Source organism: Epinephelus lanceolatus, chromosome 16, assembly GCF_041903045.1.
Source record: "Epinephelus lanceolatus isolate andai-2023 chromosome 16, ASM4190304v1, whole genome shotgun sequence".
NCBI classification, from domain to species: domain Eukaryota; kingdom Metazoa; phylum Chordata; class Actinopteri; order Perciformes; family Serranidae; genus Epinephelus; species Epinephelus lanceolatus.
Genome location: NC_135749.1, coordinates 15,014,727 through 15,037,307, shown reverse-complemented (window position 1 = coordinate 15,037,307; position 22,581 = coordinate 15,014,727). Strand labels below are relative to the sequence as shown.

The window sequence follows — 22,581 nt, the reverse complement described above, 5'->3', positions numbered from 1 at the left end:
ACATGAACTCTTATTTGAATGAAATCAGAGATATGCTGATGAGTAGATGTTAATCAGCCTCTGATCAGTGTTCACAGATGTTCATTGTGAATATGAAAATGTTGATCCATGTACTGGTGATCAAATTGAACTTCATAAATACAACAGTTGAGCTTTATGTATTTGTCAATGTCCGAGCAATGGGCAGCAGGATTTGAGCTACCATTGAGGATTAGATGTGCACTATATTTGTATTTTTCTAAAATTTGCATTGATTTATTGATTATTTATTTCAAAAGCAAATCAATTTTCTGAAAGAAATCAGAATTTTACCATGGACCAGTGACACTCAAATTACAGCCTGCAGGACAAATCTGGTCCACCACAGGACTACCTAATTCACAATGAAAATAAACTGATTCAAACTGGGGACATTTTTCTTTGAATGTAAAAAAAAAGGTGCCAGAGTGCATAAAAAATAATCAAAATTGAGCTTGTCTATTAAAAAAGACAGAGGTTCGGGCCCCGAGTGTCCTCAAATCCTAGAAACAGCCCTGTGTACACCTGAGCTGTGGGGACATTTTCAAGATGAAACAATGAATCGATTAATTGGAAAGATAATTGGCAGATTAATCAGTAATGAAAGTAATTATTAGCAGCCAGAGGTGTGGACTCGAGTTAGATGACTTGGACTTGAGTCAGACTCGAGTTACAAATTTGATGACTTTAGACTCTGCTTGACAAAATCAAAAAAGACTTGCAACTCAAGTTGGACTTAAACAGCAGTGACTCGTAACTTCACTTGGACTTGAGCCTTTTGATTTGAAAATAATTGATACTGTACCCCGACCCCAAAGACTAAAAAGCATATGTGAAAAGTGCGCCACGAATGAATTCATTTCCATTTATTTATTTATTTATTTCCTGAATCAATTATTCACTCCCAGCAAGTCGACACTTAATTTCCCAGATCCACTTTGTTTGAACTAATCCGACAGCTTCCAATCAAGCTGCAGGAGGGAACCATAAATTAACATTACATTACTTACTAATTGAAAAAAAAATGATAACAAAGATAAGTTTGTTTGCGTACAAAAACAACATGGTGGTCACCAAGAAAAGGAATGTGTGCAAAAAGTGCGGGTTGAAACTCCCACAACATGTTTCAACAAATAAATTAAAATTTAAAAGAATATTCATAATTATTGTAAATTGAATATGTTATTACTTGTTTGTTAAAGTGGCATTTCATTTATCGAAGAGTGCAATATGACTTGGGACTTGATATTTTGTATTTTCATAAAGAAAATCAGAATCTCTGTGTGCAGTAGAATGACATTTTGATATTTACACTCTATTTTCTTTATTACATTTGTGTTTAAGATTTGCTCACCTGCTTATGATATATACAGTACATTAGTATATGGAGTATGTGATCATCTTCAATCACTCTATTTAGGATTGAATCACCTGCAATTACGACATCCGGCTTATCCTGCCTTAGATTAGCTACAATTAAACCTTTAATTGGATTTTATGTGGACTCTAATACAGCCATAATTGAATAACTTTGCCCACATATATGCTCTTATCTGTTAGTGTAAGGTTCTCTGTGGGGGTGACATCTGATCGGTCAATAAATCAGATGGATGAGCTGCGATGGTGAGCTCAGATAAACTGATTGGGTCTGCCAGCGTCGTCGCGGTGGGGCAGAATTAGAATGCTGCTGCCTGCTGCCTCTGTCTAGTCAGGTATGATTAATGGTGTAATAGTGAAGGGCAAGGGCAAGCAAAGGCTTTTAGCATCAGGAAAAACAATAACAGATTGGAAGGAGGAGGCTCTGTGTAGTAGGCCAAATAATCTGTGTTTATATATGGTTATATAAGATGACATGCCTTTTAATCCGCTGAGATCCATTCTGGATGGAAAAAAATGTTTGTCCTGCCTAAGCAAAGAATATTCTTCAGAGGGATAACTGACTGTCTGTCTATTTTTTTCAACTCATTTGTCTTCTCCTTATTGCACCCCCCTTCCTCCTCTCTGTATCTGCGCCGTCCTTTCATCCTTCCTTCCCTCCCTCCTCATCAGGATGGATCACGTGCCGGTCGGGAGAGGAAGAAGACAGTGTCCTTCAGCAGCAGCCTATCAGAGAAGAAGATCAGCAGTGCTGCAGACTGTATCCACTCCATGGTGGGTCAGCCACAGTGTAACCCTTTACATAGACTATACATTTTGCACATCTGCATTAAATATTTAATGTTAAGCGCATGCATCGAGGGTTTCTGTTATATTGCAGGGTTTTGAGCCTGTCAGACACTCAACAGAGCTTGTTCAGAGGGCTAATGGAGTGATCTCTATACTGAAAGTCAATTGGTTAAAGCTTCATCCATATCTCGCTTGCAGGTTGAGGGGAGTGAGCTGAAGAAAATCCGAACCAACTCACGTGTTTACCTGCGTTACTACCTGCTGGACGCAGGCCTTCAGGCTCTATGCTGGGAGCCGTCCAAGAAGGAGTCAGACAAGGCCCGCATCTCTCTGGCCTGCATTCGAGAGGTCAGTGTCCAGAGAAAAAGCTTTATGGATCAATCCTAGCTCACTTTATGAGTGACCTTACTGATTCTTCTAGACTCAGGCAAAGGAAATACCCTGGACCATATGGAAGATGACAGTTGATTTGTTTTCATTGTATCTGATGGGGGTTTTTCCATGTCTCACATTCTAGGTGCGGACAGGTCGTAACACAGAAACCTTCCGCACCAGCGGCGTTTATGAGCAGATTTCAGAGGACTGTGCGTTCTCCATCATCTATGGAGAGATGTATGAAAGCTTGGACCTGGTGGCCAACTCTGCTGAAGTGGCTAACATTTGGGTGACTGGCCTGAGGTATGGCACAATAAACAACCAGTAGTTGTCTATGGAGCAGTGTGTAGGATTTAGTGGCATCTAGCAGTGTGGATTGCAGATTGCAACCAGGTGAAACTTCTCCTATTTGCCAAGCAGTAACCCCAGGTTAGGATTCCTTCAGTGGTCATGTTTCAGGAGGTTTTTCCCGGGAGCTGAATTATCTGCAGAGGTCTCTTCCCCCCCAAAACAAATGGGCCTGGTGTTTAAAACCAGTGAAAAAATACAAAATAAAGCAGTTTCACATTAATAAAATCAGTGTTTTTCATACACTGTTTGACTCATTGTGGAGAGTCTTCTAACTGCAGTGGCTGACATGAAAATGCAAATAGCCCTATGTAGAGCCAGTGTTTGGTTTGTCTTTTCTGGGCTACTGTAGAATAATGTCAGACTCCGCGGACAAGGACCCGCTCCCTATGTATATTATATTATATTCCATTTCTGCCAATATATCCCCCTAAATCCTACACACTGGACCTTGAACTAATTAAATCAAATGAATGAGAAGGATGCTATTCCACATAGGTTGAGCATTTGTCAGTTTTATTCACATAGCCCAAAATTACAACTCATAGATTTGCCAAAAGAATTCAACAGGGCTCACTCCCTATTACTGCCGTTCTTTAAAAGCACTAATGCTCATACTCATGTTGTTCTTGTGTGTTTTGAACATATATCTGTGTTCTGACTGACATGAAGATAAGGAGATATGGATTAAAATTCAATCTGTGGTTGAACTAAGGTTTGTACATATGGGGTAGGCTAGGCTAATCTAGCTAATTTAGTTCCGACTTTAATGTCAGTCAAACAGGAATTATCTTGTGTCTTAAAGCCAAAACACACCACCGCCACTGCACGTCAAAAAGGTCAGTCCTGTTATTTTCTATGTATAACCCCACATGGACTAGGCATTGCAGAACTCCACCTCTCACTCCCTGCCTATACTTCCCATTCCTTGCTGTGTGTCGGAGAATGGATAAGGAGAGACTAGCCGTTGAGGTTGACAAGTATCCCAAGCTATACGACCCACAATCCCATCATTATAAGACAATGGTGAAAAAAGATATTGCCCAGCGAGCCATAGTTTTGGAGATTGGCTCCTCAGGGGAGAAATCATGTTTAATTAATAGGTGTCCACACATGATTTTTAAGTTAATGCAGAGGTGGAAGAAGTACAGATCTTTCAGTAAAAGTAGTAATAACTGGGTGTGGTCCTCTGTTGACATGCTGCAGTGCAGCGCTTCCTATTTGACATCCGGCACTTGAAATGCGGCACATGACGTGCGTAATGACATTCCCAGGTGCTGCGGTGGCAGTGTTGCTTACAGCTTTAGGCTCTGCTTTTTTCTCCTGTATTGATTGCATTGTGGTGAATAGTGAGATCTTGGATCATTTCTTTGTCAAGTCCTTTGAGAAGTGCTTGTGCTGAAGGGCTATGACAGTAAATGTGATTTGGCTTTAAACTGATTTTACTGCTGCAGTGGCTGTATTGTATATACGTGTCAGCAAAATACTTGAGATGATAATGCATATGTTTTTTAATGCAGGGAAATATTTTGTCCATCTTCTTCCAGGTATCTGATGCAGTATGGGAAACATGCCCTGGACATGCTCGCCAGCAGTCAGGACAGCCTTCGTCTTGGCTGGCTGGAGAAGTTGTTCTCCTCTGCTGCTGATTCGGGAGGACAGGGAGATATGGAGGAAGGGATCTGCTTGCAGTCAGCTGTTAGGTTGATACAGAGCGTGAACCCTGGGGTGGGCAGCAGCAAAGTGGAGCACAGGTTTAAAGAGCTTCAAAGAGTTAGGGAGAAGATGTGTGGGCTTACTCTGGATAATGAATCAGGAGTGAAAGATCACGGTGAAAACAAAAGACTAATCACAAGAAATGAGCAAGTCACCAAGCAGGAGTTTATCAAGGTCTTCCATGACTTCTGCACACGTCCGGAGATCTACTTTCTGTTGGTGCAGTTCTCTAGCAACAAGGAGTTCCTGGACACCAAAGACCTGATGAGGTTCCTCGAGGCTGAGCAAGGCATGGCTCAGGTGGGTAACACAAATTAATCAGGCATACAGATAGAAAACAAGATAGGTGTACATTCACAAATGCACCCTCAGCCTTCCCGTACTGTCATTACAACCTTGTCCAAATTCTCCTTCTTCTCTGTTCCATTTTCTCACTTTCTCCTGCAGGTGAGCGAGGAGACCAGCCTGAAGCTCATCCAGTCCCATGAGCCATCAGAGGAGGGCCGGCAGCAAGGATACCTGTCACTAGACGGCTTCACCAGCTACCTCACCTCAGCAGAGTGCCACCTCTTTGACAGGGAGCACGACACTGTGTGCCAGGACATGTCTCAGCCTTTGTCTCACTACTACATCAACTCCTCCCACAACACCTACCTCATTGAGGACCAGTTTCGAGGTCCATCCGACATCTCTGGCTACATCCGTGCCCTTAAAATGGGCTGTAGATGTGTGGAGGTGGACGTCTGGGATGGCCCTGATGAGGAGCCGGTGGTGTGTACTGGACACACCCTCTCACCACCACTGTCCCTGCGTTGTGTGCTAGAAGCAATTGGAAAGTTTGCTTTTGTGGCCTCGCAGTACCCATTAATTGTATGTGTTGAGAACCACTGTTCACCTCAACAACAGAGAGTGATGTGGCAACATCTTGTGAGGATACTAGGAGATAAGTTATACACAAAACCCCTACATGAAGGGGAGTCATACCTACCATCGCCGCATGCCCTAAGGCATCGAATCCTGTTAAAGGGTAAGAAGTTGGGGCCAGGTCCTGATGGGGAGGATGGGGAGGTAAGTGAGGAGGATGAAGGGGCAGAGATGTGTCAAAGGATGAAAGCAGCTAACAGTGGAGGGGCAGGAAATGAGAAGGACGTGGTGCAGAAAAGTGTCTCTTTCACAGTTGTCACTCAGTGTAATCCTCTTCATCTTCTTCCCAAACGTTTCCAACTCTTGAAGGAGCTCTCTGACCTGGTAACTCTTTGCCGCTCAGTCCGCTTCATTGACTTCCCAACTTCATCCAAATGCCAGAAGCCTTGGGAATTGTGTTCCTTACATGAGTCACAGGCCGTGCGTCTCGCTGGCGAGAGCCCTGGCGACTTTGTCAATCACAACAAGCATTTCCTGTCACGGGTATACCCCAGCCCCATGCGTATTGACTCGAGCAACATGAACCCTCAGGACCTGTGGAAGTGCGGTTGCCAGATTGTGTCTATGAATTTTCAGACAGCAGGACTGATGATGGACCTGAACACAGCCTGGTTCAGACAGAATGGGAGCTGTGGTTATGTTCTGCGGCCAGCCATCATGCGGCAGGAGGTGTCTTATTTCAGTGCCGACACCAGGGACACGGTGCCTGGGGTGTCTCCACAGCTGCTGCATGTGAAGGTGTGGTAGAATAATGTGTAGACCCCAAGATACGTGAAAGTTGGTTGGAATAATCCTCTAAACTCTCTTGTGTTCTGCAATCCATTAAGTGACAAACCTTTGTGTTGATCCCTCTCCTAGGTGATAAGCGGCCAGAACCTACCCAAGCCGAGGGGCTCGGGGGCCAAAGGGGACGTGGTGGACCCCTATGTGTATGTCGAGATCCACGGCATCCCAGCTGACTGCACGGAGCGCCGCACCAGGACGGTGACACAGAACGGGGACAATCCCGTCTTCGATGAGAGCTTTGAGTTCCAGATCAACCTGCCGGAGCTTGCAATGGTTCGCTTTGTGGTGCTGGATGACGACTTCATAGGGGATGAGTTCATAGGTTGGTGTCAGGGTTAGAAGGGTGACTGTCAATGGACTCAAGCAATTCCTGTTATTGTCATATTTCTTTGGAATACTTTGAAATGAACTGCGATCTCCCTGCTACCACAGGTCAGTACACCATCCCTCTGGAGTGTCTTCAACCAGGCTACCGACATGTACCGCTCCAGTCTCTGACAGGGGAGGAGCTTCCCCACGCCAAGCTGTTTGTCCATGTGGCCCTGACCAATCGCAGAGGGGGTGGAAAGCCTCACAAAAGGGGACTGTCTGTGAGGAAGGCCCGCAAGGGGAGGGACTACACAGCTCTGAGGGACTTGGGGGTCCGAGCTGTGGATGAGGTTTTCAAGATGGCTGCTCCTCCGCTAAGAGAAGCCACTGACCTGAGGGAAAACATGCAGGTGAGGGGCAGTGCCACTAAATATTTAGCTTGTTGGTCGGACAGCAAACACGACTCAGTCAAAACCTAGTGAATGGCTAGATCTTGTATGAAACGATAAAGAGCTTTTAATGTGAAACAGGAAGTGGTGGCATTCACTTAGTCACAGACTTTGATAAAAAAAAAAAAAAAAAAGACCAATATACTTTTTACACACTCACACACCAGAAGAACCTGTTTTTCTGGAGCTGTAACTACTGATCATTTAACACAAGCTCTGGTTGGTGATGTCTCGCCATGACTGGTGGAGGCTGTGCAGCCATTGAACACTATCACAGCCAAGTTTTGCCAATAGTGATGCTTTGTAAAATGTCTTATGAGTGCAGATTAATCATCCGAACCAACTAATTTGTCTACCTACCTCTAGTTATGGGTTGTTACTAAGATGGCGACACTTGTTTCACTCTATCCTCATAATGGTCGTGGCACCTGTGTCGACATTGTAACGTGTTATATTCAATAACAGTACTTGTGTGTCATACAGACATGGCTCTTCCTCAGACAAACTGATGAGGTGATCTTCTCCATGCTCCATCGGAAAAGTGCCATTTCAGCTGCTAGTTACTAGCTAGCTTGCTAATGCCACCATGCTTTTATTCTAACATTACAGTGGTTACTGAAAATCAGACAAACAAATTGTCACTCATCTGATTATAGCAATGTACTTTCCTACGCTGTGACAATAGTGTGTGGATAAAGCATTAAGTTGTTGAATTTTACTCATGTAGCGGCTGGCTAGCTAGCTTGCTAATTCCATCATGCTATCAGGCTACACTGTGTTTATAAGGCCGGCCTCGCACATGTGTTTTAGCCAAAAATGTAAAGATGTCATGTTGGACGCGAAGATTTAATCGTTTTCTTTTTTTTTTTAAATACATTTTTTGCATTATTTGTGTTCATTATAACTACATGTGGAGTAACATGGTTATTTTATGTCTCTTGATTGTTGGCTTTATCTTGGAGTTTTGAAATTAAACAGTGATGATTATATATGCAACTGAAAAGAAAGAGGTGAAGTACTGGAGCTCGTGACGCATTTTCTGCCATTGTTAAAAGCTGATCTAACCTTTATGTGCCAGGCAGCAATTTGGTCTGTGGGTGCTTGAATCACCCTGGGGGAATAAAAACAGTAATTATACAGCATGTTCCATCGGTGTGGTGAGACTGTTGGCACTCATGTCTCTTGATTTCTTCCATCCCAACCGGAGCTGCTACAACAGCACAGCTGCAGGAGGGAACTGCAGGGGAGCAAATCAATAGTCGAAGGAAAAGACAAATAGCTCTGTTGCAGGAGTGGTTTTTGATTACCTGTTTGTGTGTGTTTGTGTGTTTGTGTGCATAAGAGACAGTGAAAGCAAATCATGTGGAAGACACAGTGGAGAAGAGATTTCATAGATTTTCTGTTTATATTATTTTGATTTCATTCTGTGTCTGTGTCTGGTTTTTCCATCAGTTAGGAAATAAGAGAGATTGTGAAAGGCTTTTTTATGTTTTCAAATTTTCAGATGTTTGTTTGTCCTCTTCTTCTCGTAAACAGAACTCTGTAGCACTGTTCAGGGAGCTGTGTGGGGTGTCGGCGGTGGCTAACCTCATGCAGTGTGTCCTAGCTCTGGGCTCCAGGGTGTCAGGACCAGACGGGGCACCTTTACTACTGTTTGACCTCCGGGACCACTACCCCACACTGGAGCCTCAGGGTCCCCTGCCTGATGTCCTTCGCCGGGTCGTCTCTACTTATGAAATGGTGAGGAAGGAAGAGAGTTAATATGCTTGTGGCTTTCCATCGTATGAAGGAACATCTCTGAAATACATCATAAGGAAGGAAAGACCAAACAAAAGCAGCAAAGATCACAAATCAGTGAACCACTTCCCATCTCCTGTCTACTCGACCTAACAATGACCCCCCCCACCCCCCCACCCTTGCAGACAAAAGCTTCCTTTCTAACTGATATGTTCACAAAGCGGGCGCTCATTGTTATGTAGCAGACAGCATTCCCATTTTTTTCCTAGCTTTAACAAGGCTCGTAAACACATCGGCGACATCCTCACCTTGGCCTGAATCCACTGTGTGTTTCCACCCAAATAAACTGAGGACTTTTCATCGACCGAGGAGAAAGTTATTTAACAGACTTTATTCATTTAATGATGTCTAAAAATAAACCCAGCCTCCCCCGTGGAAATGAATACAAAGAGAGAAAGAGGGAGAGAGAGAAAAAAAGAGGGCAGAGCGGTCAATTGGTCTGTTAGTGGACTCATCAAATGGTCAATACGGCGGGATGAATCAGTTTGTTTGGGTGGGTTCAGGTTGCTCGACTGCAAGGATACAATGTCAGGCTTCCTTACTTTCATATATTACTTTCAACATATTTTCCCTTAGTCTCCATTTTTCAGCCTCCTCTTCATCCCTTCTTTTACCTTCCGAGGTCCCACCTCCTCTATTTATGCCTCCATGCCAATGATAGCATGTGGCCGGAGGCATTATGTTTTAGGGTTGTCGGCCCATCCATCTGTCCTTCTGTCCCATTCTTGTGAACGTGATGTCTCAAGAACATCTTCGGGCAATTTCTTGAAATTTGGCACGACTGTCCACTTATCTTATCAAAAAGTGATACATTTTGGTGGTTAACGGCCAAAGGTCATGGTCACTGTGACCTTGTCTGTCTCATTCTCATGAGCACGATATCTCAAGAAACCCTTGAGGGAAGTTCTTCAAATTTGTTACAAACATACTTTGAATCAAGGATGAACTAGTGCGAATTTTGTGGTCAAAGGTCAAGGTCACTGTGACCTCATCCATTGCATTCTCATTAACACTATATCTCAAGAATGCCTTGAGGGAATTTCCTCATATTCAGCTCAAACGTCCACTTGGACTCAATAATGAAGTGATTAGAATTTGGTGGTTGAAGGACAAAGGTCAAGGTTACTGTATGGTCATTGAACATGTTTTTGGCCATAACTCAAGAATTCAAGTAGGTAAAAAGTCAGCTTCACTGTGACATCGTATTGTTCTGCAAAAACACTTTTCTGGCCATTACTCAACGTCATATCTCGGGAACAGAAGGGGAAACATTTGGTCAGGTGTCCATCTTGAAACTGTGCTGATTGTATAGATTTTCTCTGCTGCCGGGGGGAAGATGTGTGTGAAGTATCCATGTTCTCACAGACATGGATGTAAACTGTATCCGCAACTTTAGGGGTTTGCGGAGGCCTACAACTGCAATTCTAGTTTTCCTTCTGGGTCCTCTTGGACTATGGACAACCACCTGTATGTGGTTTCAGTGCAGCTGTGTTTCAGGATTCTAGCCTGCCCTGTCATGTTAAAGTGTTGCAGTGGTAAGCAACAGTACACCCCCTTTTATCACTATCTGTCTGGCCGCTGGCTCTTTTTAAATTGATATTTGCTCAAAGTGCACTTGTTTGTGTTTCATATTGGATATTCCCCAGGAGTCTCTTGGGTTTGGATGATGGACAGTCAGTATGAATTGCCAATTTAGAGATACTGTCCAGAGAGCATATGTGGTGTGTGTGAGTGTGTGTGGGTGAGGGAGGTTTTTGTAGCCAGGAACAGGCTATCGTGAAGACAAATGGATCTGTTTCTGGTCTTATTGAGTTATGATTAAGGTTTTAGCGTATAAACAGTGACACTTTAATTTAACCAGGGTTGTTTGTCACTGCTCTGCAACTAGCATCTGCGTAGACCTGTGACTGTCTATTTGTGCATTAGCGTGTAAGTAAGAACGTGTGTTTGTGTGCGTGTGTATGTTTAGCCACTTCCGTTTCCAGCCAAGCAGATCAGAGTTGAAAAAGCTTGCTGAATACCATTAGCATAGATTTGAATGTCGTTCGCCTAAATGGATTCCACACCTCAATCCTGATGCCTGAAGGGAGAGTCGGAGAACAGGGACAGGAAGTGCGGATGAGAGTGTGTCTGTGTGTGTATGTGTGTGTCTTACTGAATTGGATCTGGCCAAATTTATGTACTATAGTTAATCCCTTATTTGTGGAACAGTGTTTTTTTTCCCCACAGAGGGGTCATGTCCCAGTCAGGGCTTGTGAGAGGAAGTGCCGAATTAATCAGGCTGAAGAGACTCATGTCATTCCTGTGTGTGTGTGTGTGTGTGGTGTGTTTGTGCGTGTGGTCATTACTTTGAAGGAGCTGTCACATTAGTCTCTGTGGGTGCCTTTACGTGCATGTCTATATATATGTCTACTGTGCACTGTGGTAAAACAGCCTACAGTGTGAACCTTAATTGGCTAGTTCAGTAATTTTAACAACCGCCAACATATGCAAAAACTTCACGTGTTTCATTTCATCATAAATATTCACCTTCCGTGTGATTTGCACCCATTTAATGTGGAGTAAATTGTGTTCTTTTACAGCAGACCATAAAACAGCCTGTATATGTGCTTAAATGTGTGATTCACACACAAAAACAAGATGGGAAAGGGGTTTATGGTGCACTACAACTGTGTGTGTATGTGTGTGTATTTCACACTAATATATGTTCCCCTGTCTGCAGATGGTCCAGGCGAGCAGAGCGGTGATGGAGCTCTCTGATGGAATCGCCGACAGGATCCTGCATATACAAACAATGGGTGTGTAGGTGTGTGTGTGTGTGTGTGTGTGTGTGGGTGTGCTTGTGTTGGTGTGTATATGACATGCTGCTACGTAGAGCGTGTGTTACGATGTGTGTGTAGAGACCAGGCAGTGCCTATGTTCCCAGTCCGCTCATGACAACTCCCACACAGCCTCTTAACCACTGCAGTGGCTGCTTTTGTCATTAATGTAGCGCCCTTCCTTTTTATTTCCTTTCCGCCCCTCTCCTCTTCCTTTCCTTTTTGTGTTTCCTTCCTAGTTTTCTTCACTTTCCTTTTCTTTCCTCTGATGCTCTCTTATCTTGCTGTATCCTCTTTCTTTTCCTCTCATTCCCTTTCCTCTTATTTCCTTTGCCTTCTTTTCCTCTCCTCACCTCTACTTTCCTTTCCTTTCCTTTCCTTTCCTTTCCTTTCCTTTCATTCCCTTTCCTTTTCTTTCCTCTCCTCTCCCATTCCTTTTTGTGTTTCCTTCCTAGTTTCTTCACTTTCCTTTTCTTTCCTCTTGTGCTCTCTTCTCTCGCTGTATCCTATTTATTTTCCTTTCCTTTCCCCTCCTCTACTTTCCTCTCCTCTCCTCTCCTTGTATCACATTTCCTTTCCTCTCAATCTCTTTCTTTTCCTTTTTCCTTTCCTTTCTTTTCCCCTTTCTTTTCCACTCCCACCCACTCCTATTATCCAATTTCCTTTTTGCTCATGCTATTTTCTCTCCTTTCTTTTTAGGCCTCACATGTCTTTGTGTCCTCTTTCCTTTGTCATTTCCTTTCACCTCTCTTCCCTTCTCTCCTCCCCTTTTCTTGTATCACTCTTCCTTTCCTTTACCCTTTCTTTTCCGCTCCCACTCCCACTCTCCTATTATCTAATTTCCTTTTTACTTATGCTAATTTTCTCCTTTCTTTTTAGCCCATTTTCATTTATTTCTTCTCCTTTTATCCTCTTTCCTTTCCTTTCCTTTCCCCTCATTCTCTTTACTCGTCTTTGTATCTTCTTTCCTTTTTCTTTCCTGTTATCTGTAACATTTTTTCTCTCCTCTCCTCTCCTCTCCTTGTATCATCTCCCCTTTCCTCAATCTTCTGTCCTGTCATTTCCCAGTTGCCCAGTTCATCTGTATGTTTTGGATGGAGGGGATTTAAATTGGCCGTGCTCCCGCCATCGATCACCCTTCAGGCTATTAAGTGAAGGGCACCATATCTGACTGTAATCTTTGGCAGAGGTGTGTTTACTTCAGCAGGGCCCCCCGGGTCATCTGACATTAGTCAGCCAGACTGTCGTCAGAGTGGCAATAAACAACCCACAAACACACCAACACACACATTTTACCCGCATCCCCTCCTTCACCCCGATTCAGTCTTCAGCTGTCACCCAGGAGACACAGTGACTGACATTTGGAGGTGTTAACCACTGGCTTGGAGAGAAAAAATAAACACATTAACGTTATTTATAAGATTCTCTGGTTGCTGGCTTTTAAAAAGCTGCATTTACAGACGTCATGGATTTAAAAAAAAAAAAAAAAGACTATTAGGACATATATTTTAAGCATCTTTGGGTTTCATGAGTTTTGTGGGTTGAAATACGGTCAGCTTTTAAATATCGCCCTTGAGAGAAGCATGAATAGTAAAGAGGAGACAAAGGAGAAATTAAGGTGAACCTGAGGTGAATTGATATTTTGAGAGGAACATGATGGTTCAGTCGGGGCTATTGTGGAGACAGAGAGTGCGCTTGACGGAGATGAATGTTGTTTACAAATTTGCGCTCTGCTCCACTTTGCTCCCAGACAACTCATCCCATTCTGCACTGAACTTTATTTTAGGTTTTCCAGAGCCAGTGCGTTGCTCCCTGATCAAATAATCTGTGACATATTCATCTGTTTTGTAGCTCAAACTGCAGCGGCGGCCAACCGCTGCTGAGATACCATCAAAAACCATCTTACATTGTATCATATACTTTTATTTCACATGTGATCACTTGTAGTATTAATAGAGTGAGATTAAATGTGAGATAGTGTAGTCCGGTGCCGGAACGTTCTTCTGATAAAGAGCTGCTGCAGAGCCCGAGGCCCGATCTCACGAACAAAGCTCTTCCTGTGTGCACAGAGGAAAGATGGCAATCAGGTGATCCCAAGGCGTAGGTCCTCCTCTAAGTCTTAGATGAGGGGGTGGGCAGCGAGGAGGCATAAGCAGGTCACTCAGAGGAAGCCACGGGTTGGCTTGTGGCAGAGATGGATGTCTGAAAGTTACATCAGAGCAGAGGGTTGAAACGGAGAGGAAGAAAAAAGCTGTGGGAAGATGGCAGAGAAAGATAGCTGGAGGCAACGCTGGGGGGAGGACAAGAACACCAAGGGAGAAGAGTCAGTGAATCTACCTTGGTATTAGGATGTGTTGGTGTGTAGAGGTGCAGGTTCATCCAATTAAAAAAACACTTATTTGCTCACTTTCTCTTTGTGGTACAGCCATGCAGATAGTTCTGGTTTTATTTGTCCAGGTTTTGATATATCTGTCTCTTTATCACTTAAAAGAAAGAAAACATTTTCTCTCATGCCTCCGGTGAAGGAAGAATCCAAAAATGTTTAAAGTTCTTGATAAATTGAAATGCATGGGGTCCAGATTTAACAACGGCAAAAATATCAAAACATCCATTTACAAACCCTGCAACTCGTGCAGCATAATCCATGTCTCATTTATCCAGTGGTATGCTCAGTACTTCCCAAACAGATGGCCATTTTGACGGGGAACTGATCTAAAAGTGAAAATTATCCATGCTCTCTTCAAAGCCAGACTCCACTGACAAAAACAGTAATTTTATATGCTGAGCATGGGAGCTGCTGGTCTGCCACTGCCTCCATCAGTTTGTTGCATGACTTTGGTGTTCTAAAGGATTAGTTTGGATCCAGTAAAGTCACACAATAACACAAACAAACTACCAATCTAGGCAGCAGTGGATCAGCAGGTCTCGGTTCAGCAAGGTAAAAATTACTGTTTGTGTCAATGGAGTCCAGCACTGAGAGCATATATAAGTATCAATTTTACTTCAGTTCCAGATCAAAACGGGCCATCTGTTTAGGAAGCACTGAGCATATGACTGGATAAATGAGACTTGGATTATGCAAGAGGTGTGTGAAAGTTTCTTAACAGATGCTGTTACTATACTTGCCCTCTTGTGACTTCAATTCATCAAGAACTTTCTCTGTTTTCAGAGTCTTCATTTCAGGTGGAGTCATGTAAAAGAAAAACAAAGTTTCCTTCTATTCAACGCCACATGCAGTAACTGATATACAAATGGTCATTTGGGGGGGTGACGTATTCCTTTAACACCAGGCTGAAAGGCTGTGTTTTGCTGCCATCGCTAGTCTCTACACGCAACAACCACACCCATCAATGATGTCACAGCACTCTGTTTAACCACTGCATTAAGCTGAGAAGGTAAACCACTGGAAGTAAGATGACAAACAATGTTTCATGAGCAGGTCAACGTTGCTCTCAGTCATGTGTCTTTCCACGGACAATACCCTCATCACTCTGTATAATCCACACAACACACCGTGGCTCTATTTCTTTGCTAGAAAGTAGCTCCAGTGAAAGCAGTTCATATTCAGGTCAGTGGTTCATCCAGAGAAGTTCCTGGAAAGAGATGCTCCTGGGCAAGTCAAATCAGTCCCACTGGAGGTACGTGATGACACCCAACCAATACTCGATTTGTGAGGCCAATATTGATACGTGAAAATTTTTTAAAATATGTAAATGACCAACACACATTTTCCCATAAAAATTGGCGACTAAAAAATGGTGACCAAGTTATGTAGTGAAATGGGTGTGTTACAGTTGAAAATACATTTGAAATGCCAGCACTGACTATTTTGAAATCCCCTCACATGAAGTGGGAGTGATAAACGAAAATGTGAATAAACATAATGGATGAACATGCTTCCATACAGAGCGCGAGGAGTCATTGAATGGTTTGATGATCAAGAGAATGATGTGAGTCATACGCTATGGCCTTCACACCCACCTGCTTTTAATCTGCTCTCCACCACCGTCATCTAAACACCAAATAAGGGGATATCCTTTGAAAGAAGGATCTCTTTATCTTGTATTGCTGGTGAACAGACCCTTTAAGATCATCACTGGGCAGCTGCTTGAGCCCTGACCTCCTATCTAGATATATATAGATTTCACACCTCATGAGATGCGAATAAATATATATGCCTGGTTGTGTCTTAATGACATCAGGCTGGGCGTCAGATCCTTAGGTTTTCTTTTCACCACCACAACTGCTCAGAGGACAGGAAGTGAAGGTGATGCACTTCCTGCTACGTCTTTTTCTGCCAGCCCTTAAGGTTGTTTTGGCCTCTGGATCAGGACCCGTTTCTGTGTGTGTGTGTTTGTGTGCGTGTGTGTGTTTGTGTCCCAGTATTGGCTTGGAAATAATGTTCCCTCCATTGGCTTCACTTGGTTTCACAGGGAAATAGACACACACACATTACAGTGGCACGTAGGCTTCGAGTTGCCTAGCAACCAGGCGGTAAAGGTTATTATTCAGGCAACTTCTGTAGGTGTGTGTGTGTGTGTGTGAACATGGAGCAGCGACAGCGTATGTGTGTGCAGGTGTGTGTCCGTGTTTGCAGACGTTTAGTGACAGAGACAGGGATTATGTGTGAGGAATTGTTAAATAATACTCGCATCCAATCTGTTTACTCTTTTCTCAGTGTGTGTGTGTGTGTGGTCCAGAGCTTGGTGCGTCTAATGTCTGGGCTCTCGTTGATGGCTCACAGTGATGTGTGCCCCGTGTTAACCCACTTCCGGGTTTCCATGGTAACAGTGGGACAGTGGCCCGGGGCAGTCAGAGGAAGCCAGACACACAACACAACTCATTGCACATACTCTAACTAGCCGGCGGCCTGACTTCTATGACGCTCTCTCTCTTTCTCTGTATCCTTCTTCATCTGTCTCTCAGATTTTCCATCCACGTCCCATCATTCCTTTGCATAAGCTCATCCTTTGTTTCCGCTACTCTCTCTGTGAAATCTGATGCTTACATTGTGCTTCAATAAGTAGAGATTAATTAGAAGTGTATAACAATTAATTGAGGGCGGCAGTGTAAAAAGACTAGCGATTAGGCCCCACTGAAATGAAGCATCTTCATTAAGCACAGGCCCATGTGAAGACAGGAGATAGCGCAGGACTCCCCAGAGTCTGGAAGCTGGTGTTGGTGAAGTAAAACCTGCAGGTGGATGATGGAAACTCGCAGACAGATTGGTTTGGCAGAGAGAACACTGATCAGAAATGATGATATCAACATTTGTGAATCAAAGGCAAAAGACAAGAGAAAAGATTTCCCTGCAAGTGTGTGTCCTGCAGTGTTTGGAAGCCAGAGAGCAAAGCCATACTTCTGAACACTGGATTAGGCACACAGCATTGCATTTTGACATTCAGAATATTATTCAGCGGTCATGAATATTGACTCGTCTATTTTTGTGAACAATGTTTACTGATCACAGACACACTGCGAGAGACCGGCAAATGACAACGTTGCTCTACTTCAGTTTGTTCGACAAAGTACACAAGCCATCATCAGCCTGTTTTCACAACCGTGACTCATTGTAGTTACATATTTCTTAGGGGCCAATATTTATTCTTTTCTGATTTCAGAGTGTACACAAAACATGGGGCTGGTCACAAGTGTGGTAGGAATGAACGTTTGAATGATGTACTTTCTTAGGTCCATTAGGAATGTTCACTATTGTGTAATGTGTGGTGGTGGTGATGGTTTGTCAGTGTGTGTGGTGTGTGGGCTTCGGTACCTGACGGAGATGAGGCCAGTGCGCTCTAAGGTTTAACTGATGAGTACACAGAAAACAAAATCATCCCTCATCCCTGTGTCCCTGTTCAATTACAGCTACTCTCATGGATACACTGTTGTTAGGTAACTACAGTAGCTTTATTTAAACTGGGCCAAGAAACCCCATCACAACTTTAAAGTTAAATTATATGTGGTCAAATTAGCACAACATAATATGAAAATGGTGTATCATTGCGGACACAGGTCTGTGGTGGAACGGGAGGCTATACTGGTAAAAGTCACTGCATCAATGGATTCTTCACCTGAAATCAGAAATAACTCAGGCTTTGCCAACTGTATTTGAATATTTCATTGTCATAACTTGTGAATTACATAATACACGAAGCAAATGATAAGACAACAGGGCAGTGGCGCCACCCTGATAGAATCATAGGCCCTCCAGCAAAAATAATTTTGGTGTGTTATGTGTTTGGTGTTTTTGAACTTGACTAGGCTTGTTCCTAGTAAATGTTACTTGCAATCAATGAACTCCTTTTATTTAGATATTTTTATTTGTCTTTTAAAGGAAAAAGAACAATGAACCACCTAACACACTTATGTACAGATGTAGCGGTACGAGGGCTGTACTTGACTCAGCATTAGGTCAGTGGAATCAGATTCGGCCGTTTAATTCAAATATTCGATGATTCATTTTTTTCTATATAAAACCTTAAAGTTTGAATGGACTCAGTGGGTCATACAGTGTTACAACATTATTTGCCGACACTAAATAACCAATAAAAGCCAGAGACTGTGTCGTATTACGTATCTGTGAGCTGCAAATTGACCACTTCCGAGCAAAAGTGTTCAGATAGTGTTGTTTCAGAGGGTTTTGGTGCAAAGCCTCTCTTCCTCCAGGCCACTCCAGGCTGCTTGACTTGAAGCAATCTCAGTCAACTGAGGGGTCTCCAACTGATGACTTTCAAGGGGCAGCCCGAAGCGGAGCATCAGATAATTTGTAATATTCAACCGTAAAATAAGAAACCAAAGTATATCAGTGTGTGATTCCTTGACTGCCATACTGACCAGCTCCTCCACGATGTTGTGATTGCAACCATTAATGCAAATTTAGCCAATCCCTGTGAATTCAGCTTATCAGTCAGCCGCTCCTTGCTTAAAGGGTGTAAGGACCAAGTAAAGTTTTTTCAGGGTTGGTGTGAGTTAGTTGGGACCGTATTATGACATGGTCCGATGTTGGTTGCTGCTGTTGTGTTAGCTCGTGCTAACCATATAGAGAGCAGGAGGAGAGCGACTCATGCTTCGTATGGCTACAACAGCTGAATGTTGGCAATGATTGTCAGCGATCAGCTGTTGGAAACATGGAATGCTCACAATAATCGTCTCTGGATCTAGAGCAGCATCGCACCTATTTTTGCATTTTTTTTTTTTACCCACAATTGCATTGCCAAAAAAATGAGTATAAACGTCCCAACATGCATCACAAACTTTTTGAAAAGCGGCCGTGAAATCAGTCATTTCAGTCCCCAACAAGGGGCAAAATCCTGGAAAGACTGATTTTGTTTTTAACTAGACATGTACTTCAACACCATGATAGTATTTCTGAAATTTCGTCATGGCTTTTGGCTTCGGTGCACCACCCTAAGATTTTCATTGGCCCCACCTTGCCACTCCATGAAAAATTTCTGGGGCCTCCACTGTGAGGTTGTTGCTACTTTAGCTCAGTGTTGCTATGAGCCAAATGCTAAAAGCATGCCAATATGCTCACAATAACTCTTGTACCGTTGGCACTAGAGGGACAATCAGAGGGTTATCAAAGTGAGCAGAGTTCATCCTCTGGAGATCATAAATATTGCAACAACATTTCATGGTAATCCATCCAATAGCTGAGATGTTTCAGTCTGCACAGTGATAGACTGAGTGACTGACCTTGCCATTCATTAAGCTACACTGCTAGCATGGCTGTCAATAAAAATACTATTTTGGATGGTACTTGCATACAATTACATCTACACAAGACAGCATGGATGATTTTGTTATCTGTGTTGAGACAAGTTTGCCAAGGTATGATTAAGTACAAAACATCGTTCTCTAACCTGCTACAGTTGTGTGTATTTTCGGCTCTAGCCATGGAGTTTCATGAGAAGCTGCAGAGTCTGGCAGCGAAGGAGGGGCTGAGGGGTCGCAAGGTCAGTCGGGCGCTGGAGAGTTTCAGCTGGAACATCACCATCCTTAAGGTCAGCAACACACACTCACTCATACACTCACAAAAACCCAAACAGCCCCAGGAGAAGACCATTAGAACATGTTTTGGCCTCTAGCTAGTTGCTCATCTTTTTCAACCTCCCTCCCTCCCTCCACTTCTACCCTCTGTCCTCATCTCTCCTTGCCGCCCTGTACTTCCTCGTGTCTCTCCTGATTTCCCCTGTTTTCTCTCTCTCAGGGTCAGGCTGACCTGCTGAAGCATGCCAAGGCTGAAGTCCAGGAGAACATGAAGCAGGTCCATGACGCTGCTTTGACTGGAAACCTCACCAAAGAGAGTCTAGGGATAAGAAGGGTCCGCTCTCAAACACGACGAAGCCAGGATGACAAACCCAATACGAGTGCTAGAGGACCCTCGGCATAGCAAGCAAATGAAAGAGGACATGACCAAATTGCCATCGTAGCTGCTGTGACAAACCCTTTCCATGTTATTAAAAGTTCCAAGGTCTTACTCCGCCTTAGTGTCAGACTTTCACAATGCTATGGGAGAGATATAGCGAGTACTGTGTTTTTAAAAGAGAAGAACAGAAGAGTTGATGAATGTACAAGTCTTCAAAATGCAGCCATTGTCCACCCACCTCTCGTGGATGACACTCGAGAGCCGCCGAAGTGCAGGAGCGCTGCTGAAAGGAGACGAGATAAATGACATCGGGGGGATGAATGTAGTTAGATGTGAAGCCAAGGTTGAGTTGTTTGTGCTGCATTAAACTGTAAATACAACAAATGTCTATCAACCTCTCCTTATGTGCAATGTGTCTGGAAGAGGGAGGAAAAAAATTGTCATTTTTCTAGCACAGTGTGCGATGACTCAAAGCTCAGCCAAAAGACGTTTCAGATCTTTTGAAAACTTTTTGAAAAACTGCCACCTCCACATGTTAGCAGCTTGTGCTTTACGCTATCGTCTAGCAATATCGAGCAAGGATTCAGACACAGATCACACGTTCTTGATTATAGAAATGGGAGATTAGCAGGAATCTGTGGATGTTTATGGTATTGTAACATTATATCTCTTGGACCAGCGCAGCCCCTTTATATCACTCTTCACCTTATCTCCATTAAAGGGACAGTTCACCCTCAAATCAGAAAACCTGCAGTGCTATTTGTCGATCTAGATTGCTCTGGTGTGAGTTGCCGATTGTTGGAGATATCGGCCGTAGAGATGTCTGCCTTCTCTCCAGTATAATGGAACTAGATGGCACTTGGCTTGTCGTGCTCAAAGGGCCTCAAAAATACATTCGACTCAGCAGCAATGTCTCTTTCCAGAAGTTACCCAAGATAATCCACAGACCTAACTACACCAGCCAACCATATCACTGTGCAGAAGGTAGAGTGCATCTACTCATGAATAAGAGGCTCATGCTTGTGACAGCAGGAGATGAAAACATTAATGGTGTCCCCCTTGGCTGAGCTGTAATGTTAGTTAGCTCAGTGGTGCTAGGTGAGCTAGCAGTAGATGCACGCTTCCTTCTGCACGGTGATACGGATAACAGGTGTGGTTTGTCAGACAAGAAGGAAGGTAACCAGGTCATGATTTCTGTAAAGAGACATTGCTTTTTCAAATGTATTTTTAGGCGCTTTAAGCACCACAAGCCAAGTGCCATCTAGTTCTATTACACTGAAGAATAGGCAGACATCTCTACAGCTGATATCTCCAACAATCTGCAGCTCACACCAAAACAATCTAGAATAATAAACAGCACTACAGGTAAGAGGAAAAATATGTTAATTTGATGTTGGGGTGAACTGCCCCTTTAAGCATTTGTAGGTCCTGGATTACTACTTCTCATCCAATCACCTTGAGGTCCTTTGTCTTGCCACGAAACCCCCATTTTACCCTCTAAATATTGTTGTCTCACATACAGTATTCTATATTTTTGTATTTTCCTGAAGCCCTTGTGCTGATTACACCACTGTTACCCATCATAAAGATCAACTCCAGACCTGTAAATGTCTGCCTCTAGGGAACAAATACTGTTATGTTAAAAGTGCTTACTTTGTGTGCAAAACACTGTACAGTATTTTACTATGTAATTCCGATCCTTTTGCTGTAAAGAATATTTTACATAAGTTATTGATCCTGAATGAAACATTCCAGTTATCAGTGCAGTGGATGAGGCTCGACCTGTTCGGCTCTGTAAAAGGTTGCAGTTCATGATTACCTTTCTTCACAGTCGGGATGGAAATAAACTAGTTTTTAAATTACTGATGGCTGCGTGTCTGTTACTGCTTTGTCTCTGATGAGCATCCATTCATACTGACACAAGCCAATTATACAGTTGGGGAACAGACCTATGGTGTGGATAAAAGCCTCTAATCAGCCCCCATTTAAAGCTTCACTGCCCATCAGGGTTTAGGGATCATAGTTTAAATCAAATCAGAATTTATGTATGTATGTTAGACTGAACATAGATTTCTTAAACTTTTGAGAAAACAACCTCAGCATAGTCAGTTTTGTGGCTGTTCTGAGGCTTTAAATCGTATCATGTGATCTTCATCAGCAGATGGAGCTTGCCGAGTAGTTGGGGCAGCAGCTCTCCCTTCTGTCCTGGCTTTCCATGTTTTTCAGGGAGTCCCACAGGGCCTTGAAGTCCAGGTGGTCCTGGTTATCCTATGAAGGCCACACTAGCAGCTCCAAGGATTGCAATATCGGTCAGTCCATTGCTTTGGTCCAGACTGAAATATCTCAGCAACTATCAGATGGATTGACATGCAATTTAGTGCAGCCATTCATGGTCCACAGAGGAGCAACCTTCCTTTCTTCTAGCGCCACTATGAGGTTCACATTTGAATGCCACTGCAACAATTTCCTCAAAATTTGCTACAGAAATGTATCTTCCCCTCAC

The 22,581-nt window shown here is 43.3% G+C and overlaps 1 protein-coding gene across 1 annotated transcript in view; it reads left to right on the top strand.

Annotated features, from left to right (window-relative positions):
- LOC117264209 (inactive phospholipase C-like protein 2) overlaps positions 1–21,940 on the top strand; it is a 33,719-nt gene extending 11,779 nt beyond the window's left edge. The window contains exons 2-12 of the mRNA XM_033638079.2: positions 2,068–2,169; positions 2,383–2,532; positions 2,702–2,862; positions 4,455–4,923; positions 5,071–6,285; positions 6,406–6,655; positions 6,766–7,052; positions 8,628–8,831; positions 11,611–11,686; positions 19,604–19,713; positions 19,920–21,940. Of these exons, the coding sequence (XP_033493970.1) occupies positions 2,068–2,169; positions 2,383–2,532; positions 2,702–2,862; positions 4,455–4,923; positions 5,071–6,285; positions 6,406–6,655; positions 6,766–7,052; positions 8,628–8,831; positions 11,611–11,686; positions 19,604–19,713; positions 19,920–20,102 (3,207 nt within the window). The 3' untranslated portion in view covers positions 20,103–21,940. The remainder of the gene's footprint in view (positions 1–2,067; positions 2,170–2,382; positions 2,533–2,701; positions 2,863–4,454; positions 4,924–5,070; positions 6,286–6,405; positions 6,656–6,765; positions 7,053–8,627; positions 8,832–11,610; positions 11,687–19,603; positions 19,714–19,919) is intronic.
- Positions 21,941–22,581: the final 641 nt, after the last annotated feature.